Source organism: Colius striatus, chromosome 2 (assembly GCF_028858725.1).
Source record: "Colius striatus isolate bColStr4 chromosome 2, bColStr4.1.hap1, whole genome shotgun sequence".
Classification (NCBI taxonomy): Eukaryota; Metazoa; Chordata; class Aves; order Coliiformes; family Coliidae; genus Colius; species Colius striatus.
In genome coordinates this window covers 21,351,663-21,364,494 of record NC_084760.1, presented here as the reverse complement: position 1 = coordinate 21,364,494, position 12,832 = coordinate 21,351,663, and the positions used below count along the sequence as shown (strand labels likewise).

The 12,832-nt window shown below is 38.0% G+C and overlaps 1 protein-coding gene across 20 annotated transcripts in view; it reads right to left on the bottom strand.

Annotated features, from left to right (window-relative positions):
- The window catches only part of DST (dystonin), a 308,980-nt gene that overhangs the window by 109,969 nt on the left and 186,179 nt on the right, over window positions 1-12,832 (bottom strand). For 12 of the 20 annotated variants that reach the window (XM_061989537.1, XM_061989540.1, XM_061989538.1 and 9 more), the window contains 7 exons: window positions 11,635-11,769; window positions 9,136-9,224; window positions 8,331-8,466; window positions 1,739-7,249; window positions 1,377-1,523; window positions 998-1,213; window positions 668-814 (listed from right to left, as the gene is read on the bottom strand). In XM_061989537.1, the coding sequence (XP_061845521.1) occupies window positions 668-814; window positions 998-1,213; window positions 1,377-1,523; window positions 1,739-7,249; window positions 8,331-8,466; window positions 9,136-9,224; window positions 11,635-11,769 (6,381 nt within the window). The remainder of the gene's footprint in view (window positions 1-667; window positions 815-997; window positions 1,214-1,376; window positions 1,524-1,738; window positions 7,250-8,330; window positions 8,467-9,135; window positions 9,225-11,634; window positions 11,770-12,832) is intronic. The other 8 variants (XM_061989556.1, XM_061989550.1, XM_061989551.1 and 5 more) reach the window with 3 other exon arrangements.

The window sequence follows — 12,832 nt, the reverse complement described above, 5'->3', positions numbered from 1 at the left end:
CTGGCTGACCTTTGACTTTGGAAGATTTATGGCAGGTAAGGTTTAAAGTTTAAACTTCTAGGTTCTAGGTCTGCACACCCAGAAATTTTAAAATACCTACTTCAAAACATTCCTATTCTTAACTCCACAGCAAGAAAGCTCATTTCCAGCAGTATAGCAAATTCTACCCAGAGTTACACATTGTGCAGCCCCTATGATTTTACCATGCATGCTAGAACCTTATTAAAGCACAGTAAAACAATGCCATTTTTATCATTCACACATGCATGAACTTTCCTTAAAATGTGATCTTATTTGTTTTTCACTACTTATTTCATGGAGTGTGACATGAAGAGGCTTTTTATCTTTCCCCATCTTACGTTCTCACATATAACTGATTTGGAAGGTAACTACACTTCAGTAAAGATTCTGGACTTTATGCATAAAGATCCAATTTTAAGCAATGAAATATTTGCATTGTAAATTATAAATTTCTTTTCAAGAGAAAGGACAAATCAACAAGATTTTATTACTATATTATCAAGCAGTTGTTGTCTTAGGTAATTAGTTCTAGCCATGTGTTTAAACAATAGAGGGTAATGAGAGAGTATACAAAACCTAGGTAGTAATTCATAATTAGTATCAACATTTGTCAGAAGCACCCACATCTGCCATGAAGAATACTTACTTTAAATAGTTGTAAACTTTTCTTCAGCTCTTCTATATCACTATTATTCACTGTGAAGTCATTCATGATGTTACTGTTTTCTGTTATCCAGTTGGAAAATGTCTGTAGCTTGCTTAAAAGTTGCTGGTGCAGTACTGCAAGCTTAGACTAGAAAGAGAAGTTGTATATTTATTTATGCTCCGAAAGCATGGCCATAATTTATATCACATTAAATAGAATCAAGCGTGCTTACGTTAAGAAGTAACAAAATAAAGCAAATCCAAATTCCTTCTTCTTAGCCAAATTACCTCAAAGAAACCAAGGTAAAAGCATACACTGATAAAAACATACCATTTCTGAGTCAACTGCACAGACTATTTGTTTTGCTCGTTTCGAAGATGTATCACAGACCATCAAAAACGCTTCCTGCAAAGAGTCATAGCTTATCCTTAGCTCGTTGAGCTTCTCTTCAGGAATATCCCTGTTACAAAACTTTAAAAACTCTTCTGTCAACTTCATGTCCTTTTTCAGGATAATTGCAAAGGTAGCCAGTCCTGATTCAAATGACTACAAAGAGAATATATACCAAAAAATACATTAAGTCACTAGACAAGAAGGACATTTAAATCTGAGTTACTTTAATTCTATTTGAAATCTTGCCTTTTTTTAACCTAGGAGCTTTTCCTAGCACCCATCACTCAAGGACAAGCGTAAAGTAGGCTTTACTTACCTCTAGCTGTTCCAGTTCATCTTTTAGTATTTCCAGGTTGTTACTAATAGGCAGCTGGTTATCTAGGTGGCTTTTCATACCCTGAAGCACTGCTAAATGCCCTTGCATTTTCTCTGTCAGCTTTAAACACTGCTGTACTTCATTGACCTGAAAATTAGCATTAACAATAAAAAAAGGTTTTCTGAACTGACAGACTTGAAAATAACCTGTAAAAGCCCTTGTTTTAATTATAATTTATTTTAAATGTTGTCGTTTCACTTTCCATCTATTTTTCCAGTTTATAATTATCTCCAGCACTTGGAAGGATTCATGCTATTCCTTTAACATGGGACACAGAGCACACACTAGCTGTTGTTACTTACCAAGCTACTAGGGACGTCTTCCAAGACTGCTTCTTTTGTTGTGAAAACAGGCTCAGTAAAGCCTTTTGACAGATTGTCTGTCCTCCCATGCTGCTGGTCACTTTTCCATGAAACAGCTGTGTTTTCTGCCAATGTTTTCTCTTTATCAATTTCTGACTCTGATTGTTCTGTTGAGAAAAGAGTACAAAGTCCATCTACTTTTCCTTTAGCATCATGTTCCATGGTGATACCAGTAACCTGTGAGCTCATAAGCAAAGCCCTTATCAGCTCCTCTAACTTGTTTGTACCTTTATCTCCAGCTGAAGTATGAAAACTCTCCAGAAGTTCAGAAGTAGTAAGTTTTGGATTAGGTGTCTTCATGTCTGTTTCACTCTTCCTGTCATCTGGATCAGCCATCTTTTGCTTCCAGAACTGCTGCTTCAGAATATCGCGAAGAAGATCAGGACTTTGGCCATCAGGCCAAAGCAATGAAAGAGCATCACTGTCCTTTGGCTCTGTACATGGTGGGGTAATCATCAATGCAGTTGCAACAGCATTGCTTAATTGCTTGAGGTTTGACCCACTAGATGTGTCACTCCCAAGCTGGGTGCTTTCAACCATTGAAAGCAAATTTTGCATTAAATTTTTGGTATCAGAGTAAGTTAGGGGTTCACCTTCCTGCTTGCAGTAAACATGTTCCATTTTCAACTTCCTTTGTAATATATTCTTTAAGTCATTCATGAGTGTGTCAGACATTTCTGGTGATTGCAAAATACTTTCCTTTACTTGAAAGTCTTCGCAGGGTTCCATTTCCTTTTGCAATGACTCCACGGACATTTGTTTTTTGAAACCATTTTCAAGGGAGGAAGTCTCCCTGGCTATGAAATTTTCTCCCTTTGTTTTGTTCAGCATCTCACATTCTTTCTGGGCATAATTCAAGTCAGCCCGTAAGCTGCTCAGAACTGCAGAAGAAACGTCAGTGGTATGGTTATGACTCCCAGAAGGCAGCACTTCACATCCACCTCCTGATTCTTTGGCATCCTCAATACTTTCTAAAGCATCTGCTTTTATTGGGGAAAACACGCTATCATTGCTGCTCTTGTTTTCTGAAACGTCTTTAAGAACTCTGTCAGTATTTTGACCAATAACTCTCCCTGATTCTTCAGTTATGCCAATTTCCTCTGGTTTCACTGTAACAGTTGGAGGAAAAGAGTAAGTGATAAATTCACTTGAATGTACTTCTGTGTTTAGCAGAAAATTGTTTTCATTCTGTATACCCTTTTCTTCTTTTTCCTTCTCCTCAAAGGAACAGGATTCATTTTTATTCAGTTCTGAATGGCCACCTCCTTTCATGTCTGTTGTGTATTGTTTTAAAGAAGGAGAGGTGTTAAAATCTCTCTTAAATTCATCTGATTTCACACCATCTCCGATGTCAAGCACACTTTGATCAACATTTACTTTTTCTTTACTCAAAACAGGAGTTTCTCTATCAGCTTTAGCTATTGATGCATCAAATATTTCCCCAAGGCTTTCCATCTGAATGGGACTTTTATTCAGCCCCATGGTATCACGTTTCTCCACAACGTTTACTCTATTTTTATTTTCTGTAAGAATTTCAAAACCTCCTCCTATTTGATCATGCTTCCAACTGGTGACTGCATGTACTTTGTCACCAACTGAACTATCACCATCACTCACAGAAGGCATATCCAAGAAGAATTTATTGTCCATTTGGGGTGAACTTTCCTTTAGTTGATCCATACTAGCCATATCATTTAATACTTTTTCTTCTGCAAATACTGATTCTCTCTGTCTTGGCTCACCTGTCTGAGTACCTTCATCATCAGTAGCTTGCTTTGCAATTAGGAAGGCTGTTACACTGACATGAGATGTCATAGAATTATCAAGAAGCTGAGAACCTGGAACGTTAAGCTGTCTTTTATTATTTTCTTCACTCTTACATGACATCCCTTCAGCATTAAAAGTATTTTCAGACTGAGCAGGCTCAGCAGTCTCTTGTGACAAGTGTTTATTTTTGACACGAGCCCCATATTCATCTTCTGTTTCCTGCTGTCTGTCCTCTTCATTTGTACATGTAAGACCGACACATCTTTCCTCAGAAACATCTGATGCAGAGACATATTTTCCTGAGGACAGTTTTCCATTTTCATAGTTAGACTGGAATTGCAAACTAGATCCCGTCTTGTGGCCTGAAGAACGGAAACAGTCATCACTATTCTGATTATTTTCATCACTATTTACTGTGTCTCCTAAGGAAATTAACAGCTGGTCACCTTTGTTTGTACATTGATGATGTGAAAAAAAACTATCCATGTCTTCATCACTATCAGTATCAGAGTCATCATAACTATCATATTCTTCCCCAGAGTCTTCCTGTTCCTGTGTACTTTCAGACTCTTCCTCACAGGAGTCACTTTCCACTTTCATTTCATCATCCTCATTTCTGTCACGTACTTCTGCTTCATACATCTTTGATAAAGAACTAAGTTCTCCCTCCTTTCTTCCTTCTCTCTCCAGAGTAATTGGTAACTTTTGCTCCTTCTCTCCAAAGCTCGCTGTTCTTTCCCTTTTCTCCTTAGGGCTTCCTTCTATAGTTTCAGCACTTTCAGAAGCTGTATTTACACTCTCAGGGAGTCCTGTCAGACTTACATGGACACTCTCTCCAGCATTAGTTGTCAGTTCTTGAAAAGAGATGGTCTCTTCTCTCAGGTGCACTAGACCACCTCTCTCCTCTAGAAAACCTAACGGAACTGATGTTCCAGACGATTCTGGCTCTTGTGTATCATCATCCCCCAACTGCAAGGAATCAAAACCATCATCACCTTGAGAAGTGTCGCAGGAATCATCATCGATTTGTGGAGTATCATAGACATCACTGTCATCATCATCAACCTGAGGTGTTTCATAGGCATCATCATCATCATCATCAAACTCAGAGCTGTCATCTTCAGAGGCTACCTCACCAAATTCATGCTGCAAGCAGTTACTTCCAAACTGTGGGACGCTATCACTCCCTTCAGCTGATGAGTCAGAACTACTATCACATGGCAGTAACTTGCTGAATGTGAGACTGCTTTCTTCTAGTGTTAGCATTTGTGCTGTGCTGTTACTGTCATCCACAAGTGGTTCATCACGTGTAACAGTGTTGCCATCCAACGAAAGCCTACAGAGCATGTCTCCACTGTCTTCTAGATACGGCTTACTCTGCAAATCAGTACTACTCTCCAAGGATGGTCTGCCATATACATAATACTCCTCTAGGGATGGCCTGTTAAGTACATCAGTGTAATGCTGTAGAGGTTGTTCACTATATTCATTGTCTTCAAACTGTAGTGTATCACCACATTGACTAATCAACTCTTCTCGAAGTTTATACTCAGTATTTGCATTGATTGATAAATCAAGACTTTTCTGAAAATCATCTTTCTTGCTCTTATCCAATACCATTCCGTTATTATCAACTTGAAATATGTGAGGCTCGTATTTTGTGCACCTTTCCAGCTCTTTCCAGGTTTCATTATCTGAAAAATCATTCACACTCAAGGAATTTTGAAAGGTTTTATCATTCCTGTTTTCATTACCCATATAAATTTCTTTTTTCTCTGTTTCTGAAATAAGATTTGGATTTGAGTCATTTGGAAAATGCCATTCAACATTTCCTGCACTTGCCTTCTGACTGTTATGCTTAGGTAGTTCTGTCCATTCAGTAACCTCCTGAAGACCTTTGAGTCCATTTCTGTTCATGGAATTTTGAGTGCTACTTACTATATTTCTAAGTTCTGTAGAGTTAGTTAACAGCATCTCCTGTGTATATTCTGAATGCTCAGTACCAATAGCATCACAAACATCTGGTCTACACACATGGAGATCTTCTCCCTGTAAAGATAAGCAGCTCCCAAAATCTTCCAGCTGATTTAATTTCTTGTCACTGGAAGTATTCTCAGCACTTGAAAGATCACCCTGAACACTGCCTGTGGCATTATTAAAGCAGACGCTGCCAGATGACTTTAAGTTAATTCCTTTTGAGCTTATGTATCTGTTTTCAAACTCCTTTTCTGACACATCAGCATCGTATGTAGCACCATCATCTTGCAGCAACATATTGATGGCTTCCTGCAGTTGTCCATCATACAACAGAAGTCTTCCTCCAGTGTTTGCATCCATGTAACTATTTACCATCAGATAAGATATGAATAATTTCTTAACTTGATCTGACTTATGACACACAGGGTCTTCTGTGCCAGAATCTTCATGTCCCTCCTCACAGTCATGAAATACAGATGGCAGGAATTCATATGTTGACAACCATTTTGCCACATTTTTACAAGGGGACTCTAATTCTCCTACACTGGGCATTTTATCTGGTAAAGTCACATTGGTTAAAACAGATACAGAATTGATGTCTATTATCCCTGATCGTGCAGCCTCATCTAGACTAAGTATTTCACAGGTTTCTGGAATGTAAAGCGCAGCTATTTTCTGTCTATCATTTAGTATTTTAAACGCCATCTCATTTGTTATCATCTCTTGGTGCAAAGAAGTTGATATGGGGAATATTTCACCAGTGTGAGGCCAAATTAGTCCAACAAAGCCTCTTTGTGCTTCCAGTACCAGCAATGCACTGGTAGATGATATTAAGTTGCACTGTACAGCTTCATCAACAGTCAAGCGTTGTCCTGAATTTGGACAAAGGATTCCACCGGTCTGAACCTGATGTGTGAGGATCCCACAAGCAGTGTCCTGATCTATCAACCCTTGTCTCATGGCTTCTTCCACAGTCATTCGCTTTCCTGAGTCAGGGTCAGTTATACCTCCAGACATTAACTGAGCACCCAGTAGCCTGAACATTGTTTCCCAGTCAATGAGCCCTTCATGGGCTGCCCTAAAAATAGTTATCTTCCTTCCACATTTGAGTGTGAGTCTACCTCTTTCTTGTGGTTTCACAGGTAAGAGTCTTAACCCTGTTTCTTCATGTATTATGCTTCTACGAACCATCTGCTCAAGGGAAATCTTCTCAGCACAGTTGGGGTCTATGAGATCTTTACATGTGTCTTGTCTTTCCAGAAGCTTTCTATATAAGGTTGGAGAAATCAGGTTTCTCTGGAAAGCATTCTGCAAAGTCAGATTTTCTCCAGTAGATGGCAAAATCAAGTGCCCACTTGAAAGCTGATTCTCAAGAATTTTAATAGCCAAAGGTTCTGAAATTAGACCTTGTTCTAAAGCCGATACAACTGGAAGATTTGGTAATGATGATTCTGAAATAAGCTTCTTTGCATTACTTAATTCCTGCAATTGCAACTGAATCTGCTCATCAATTAAGGTATGAGCCTTAGCTTCTTCCAAATCACAACATACTCCTAATTCTGGAGAAATTATTCCAGAAAGGATCAGCTGATTCTCAAGCAATCTAATTCCAGTGTCATAGTCAATAAAACCTTTTAAAATAGACTGAAAGACTGAAAGGACTTCTCCAGTCGTTTGGGCAATAACACCAGCAATGACTTTAGTCACCTAAAAAGGAACAAAAAAGAAAAGCTATCACTATTTTCAGATTGTGTATTTTAATTTTTCTTTTGATTCTGAATGAATGAAAGCATAAAAACATGTACTTACCAGGCCTGGAGGAATGTTGTGAATGTTAGCAGCTCAAATGCGCAAGTGATCTATGTCAGTCATTCAACAGCACACGATGTGATAAAAGATTTAAAATCAACATGCATCTGTGAATTGAAAACCTATGCTTTGCGTACACAAACAGGGTTAGTGAAAGACAATAGAAGAAATGATTGCAGAGTGAGCAAACAGAACATATACCTGAAAGGCAAATTTTCATGCTCTAGATGCCTGTGAAAGGTTAGAATATTTGGAAACAGTATGTGATTCAAAACCACCATGCTATTCATGTTTACAGCATACAGCATCTCTGTATATACACTCAACAATATGGAATCAGATACTCTACCCCCAAATACTGCATTTAGTTTACACAGAAAGCATGAAGTCAGTTTAGCAACATTATCAGAACTAATTACAAGGACACTGCCTCTATGTGTATATGAGAACACTCATATGCAACAGAGTTTTTGAGAATTCCATATGTAAGATTCATTAACAAAAGTACTTGTAGTGTCTCCAAGGTAATCATGTTATGTGCTCCCATTTTCATATCCAGACAAATATTAAGAAAAACTGAAAGTAGGTCTGTTCTAGTACATTTCTGAGTGATATATGGGAAAGATTAACATGTTATTTTATGATGTCGTTTTTGCAGCAGAAACATAGACTTATATAGCAGTCAAAGAATGGCTTTTAAGAGAAGAGTTAAGAGATGAATGATTTGTTTCTCTTTCTTCATGCAAGGCACACATTATTAAGACATTTCACAAAAAAATCTGATGAGCAGAATGTTCATATGCATAGGTAAGGCCACACACAGTATTCCATAGCAATTACACAAAACCTTCAGCCAACTAAACCTCAAGTTCCTTTACACACTGTTAATTGCAGATGCTTCTTTTACTAATCATGTGTAGTTCCAAAACCATGCATTAAATCTCAAAAGAGACTGAAATTCAGGTTTCAGTTTTGTTACCTTTTCTTCTGTCTTTTCATCACTCAGACCTTGTGCTTCCTGCACTTGCTTTAAAGCTTCACTGGATAACAAGCTGTAGCTCTCCTGGAGGGATCTGACTTGCTTTTCCATTTCATTTCTCTCCTCTTCTGTCAATCTATCAAGAAAATAGAAAAATAGAAGAAGGAAGTCTCTGAGTAATTTGTAATCTGCATGGAGTGATCTGCTTATGTTTCCTTAAAAAGAAAAGGCAGGGCTGCAAATTGGTAAAAGTAGTCTGAAAAAAATGTAGCCTAATTACAAGGATGTTGGAGAAAACTACAGTCTTCTTGTAATCATTCAGGAAAAGAAGCTACATTAATCTAGAATTCATGCTGAATTATCACTAAAGCATTTAACATTTGCATGTGCCTTTGTCTACTGATTATCAGTCAAGACAGGTAACATAGCAGGCAAGGAGTCATAAGATATCTCAGCCTATTTAATCTCTTCAACACTCTGACTTCAGGCACAGATGAAACAAACTTGTGCGATATAGTTCAAGTACTAGTTTACCACTAATTTGTTAATTATTTTGACTTCAAATGAAAATGACTATCCACTGTTTTTTAAGCTGAACAGAGGTATGTAAATCTAGCCAAATTCTTGAAATAAACAAAATTGCATCAAACTTCCCCCAATGGGAAGATAAAATTATAATATTAAAAATCTAACATATTTGTATGTTAGATGTAATTCTAACTGTAAAATGAGGATACGACTTCTTCTTAAGGAAACAATATGTACAGGTTCAATTAACTGACATCAAAAATTTAAAATAGCATACTTGTCACTGTGCTTAGCTAAAAATGACTGAGTGGTCTGCAGAGCTTCAGCTATTTGTTCTTTCTTGGTTGACACTTCATCCAGAGAAATCTGAAAAATAAACACCCTGTGTTCAAGACTGAATTATGCACATACATAAAACCAAACATGTTTACTATGGAATTGTATAATTTATCATTTATGTAGGGTTAAGTCATTGCGCTATGCCTTTTAGTAAAATAGTCTGTATTAGAAAACTATTGGGTGAAACAAAAAGAATTATAAATGTTATTTGAATGAAGATTAAACAATCATTTAAAATCACTTAGTATATTTGGCACAGTTTAAAGTAGCTGTCTGAAGACATGTGTACAATGGTCACATTCAAGAAGTAGCCCATCAAGATGACAGATAACTTTATAAAAAACATAACAGAAGGCCACAAATCCTCATGAAAATCCAAAATGAAGAAGAATGCAGCTATCAGACACTTGGAAAAAAAATAATTTCTTATTAATACTCTCCCTGCTATCATTTCTGTGTCATCCTCACTAAGACACTTGTTCTGGCAGAGGAATTTGCAAGAATTTGATTTTAAACTGAGAAAGCGCCTGCAGTGTCTTCAGCAAAAGCACTCATTCTGGACAGAAGGTTAAGTATCAAAGACTAAGACTTCATCAGCAAGCCCAATATATGTTCAATGTCGATGATAAAAGAATTCAAACAAGGTCCTTGGGCTCTGCATTCACCCGAGTCTGGACATAACCTGCAGACATGTCCCTGTCTGCACTGTGTCAAAGGACCTGAACATGGTCCTGAACAGAGGCCCTCTTTGCAATCACCACCAGTGAGCCACAACCCCACCACTTGTGTCACTTGGACAGAAATGAAGAGAGCAAGCACTGTATGTGCTATACAAGAAGGTGACATGAGCAGGACAAGGGAGCAGGTAGGTCCATGAGCCGCACTTTGCTCAGGGAACTGGCATTACTGCGGCTGCTACATGTACCCTGGCACCACTGACATCAGCTTCTGCACTCATCCATGGCTACCCCCCACAGCAACGCCAAACTACTATGTGAAATGTATTTCAGCAAATATTAGCTATCAAATCACTGACTAGTCTACAGGTTTCTATAAAATTTGTCAAGGAACCTGGGCTAGTCAGCAGACACACAAAACTAGGCACTCCTGGAAGGTGACACTGCCTCATTGGGCTGTTTCACAGTGGAAGGAAACCCTCTCACTAAATGCTCAACTCCAACAGGTTGGGGGAAGCTGAGGCAGCTAAGTCACAGGTTACTTGCTGAGGGCCCAGTCTGGACAAGGAAGATGCCAGCCATAGTTGCTGTGGTAAGCTGAGATGCTCTCAGCATTTGAGCACTGGCTCAATGTTAACAAAGGTTTGCACTGTTGTCATTAATGAGGACAGAAAAAGACCAGTGTTGAATGTGTTTGCAAATCCCGATCCTAACTATCAGTGATTTGTCCCTGAATACGCTCAAATCACTACTTACTTCCTCCTATAGAAATAGGGACAAATGCAGTAACAGAACTAACATTGTCCTCTTTGAACAAGCAATGAGCTGGGACTGCAGGTCTGCTGATCTGTCCAACAGCAAGGCTGATTTACACACATGGTGCTCCTTGGGCTCCACCCAGCATCAGCACACGTGATCAAAACAAAACAGCGGGAACAGGCTGGCAGGAAGGCCGAAATCATGGGGGTGTGATCACACATCCAGCCCTGTATTGACAGATGTGGAGAAGATACTGCTCAACCCCTCTGTTGCTGTGTACAGGCAGACCTTCACCTAATCAGTCTTCTTAGGTGTCTCTCAGCTATTCTAAGGGACAAGTCTAGCAGCGGACCTGTCAGAACTCATAGCAAACTTCACAGATGTAAATTTATGGCCAGTTACAAATGTACACAACAAAGGGCCTGTTAAACACAAAAGCAGTAAGATTTGCCACTCCAGTAGCCTATGGACTAGTGTAATAAAGAGGGCTCAGTGACCACCTACTGTATTCCCCACAATGGCAGTTTTGGCTATCCCATAAGAGGATCCCTCAAAATAACGCTTTTAAAAAGGAAATTAAAAGAAAGCTGGCCCTCAGGCCCCTCCTGCCAGCTCTCTCCTTCCTGCTGCCAGGATAGAAGTTACCTGAATTATTCACTGAACAAGCCTACAAAGTGCTGTCCTGCAAGGATGTACCGTCCCTCTACAAAGGCAGAGTTATGGTCTATGAGGTCTAGTTTCTCTAAACTGACATTTTGCACTGTCAGAACACACCACACACGAGGCCTGTAGAAAGGAGCTTGCACTTTTCCTCAAAGAATGTGTTTGTGTCCAGAAATGAATATTTGATGTTCACTTACCCAACCAAATGTGAAATTACATCTTTAATAAATGTGGATGGTGATTTAGAGGGGGAAAAAAAAGTATTTATGGAGTATTTTGTCTTTCCAATCAACACAAAAAAAGAGGAAGTGGTGTTTCACCAAAAGACATGTATGTACCTGCTGTTTAGGCAAATCTGTCTTTTCAGTCTTTTCTCCTTCTTCTTTGCTGAGTGTCTTGCTGAGGTTTGACACCCATTTCAGTAAATCCCCAGCTTTCTCAACATGTTCCTTCTTTTCCTCTTCCATTAATTTCTGATAAGCATCATGAATTGTAAAAAACATGTAAATGTAAATTGTTGGACTATTTAACATAAAAGTCCACAGAAACACAATTCTACCACAATGGCAATATTATCACAGCAACATAAAATAATTTCCTTTTATTTATCAGCACATGCATTACTATGACACTTTGATGTACGAATAAAAATGTCATATAATTATAGACATTAACAAAGTAATTCCTCAAATCATTTGTAATTATGATTATTCATACACATGTACATTCACTATAAAATGATGGATACTAAGAAAACTTATAGTTTCCCAGCTATTACTCAGCAGAAAAATTCTAAACACCATTTGTGTATCTTTGAGTTGCTGCCTTTGCATTACCCTCAGGTGTGGATATGTACAGTTGGCACAGGGTATCTGTATTTTGCAATCTGTACACATGGATTACTCAATTACAGTTAGGAAGAATACACTGCTTTCATGTCTACAGAAACAAGAAAAGGAAAAGTAAAATACCAAGACATTTCTGCACGGGAAAACATACTTCTTTTTCTAGTAGTACAACCTGTTAGTAGTTTGAAATTTATCAGCACTTAGAAACGTGCTCAATCCATTCAGAAGTAAAAATGAAGACATTTTCCTTCAATGGATTTATAAAAAAAATTACATTTACTTGTAATTCATTTATTTATTAGAGCGTGAAAACAATTCTAAAAAAGAATGTTATCTCAAGTGAGAGAAAAAATAAGGATATGTAATTCTATGATGTATCCCATTAAAATTAATGAAGTATCAGTGCAAAAAAAAAATACTTATGCAGATGTGTTTAGCAGATTGTAGATTTAACCTTTGTATACTTTATTGACATCCTTGTGAAATAAATTATATCTGTAAACTGTAATATTGAAGTACTAGGTCATATCAAATTCTGCACTGTCTTCGTTCACAAAATGGGCAACCCCTTTCAATTTTTAACATAAGAATCTGATTCGTCTCACCTAAATCCACCCATGTCGCACTAACGTTAACTTCATCAGCCTCAGTAAAACTTCTGATTTACACTACCTACATGAAGATAATG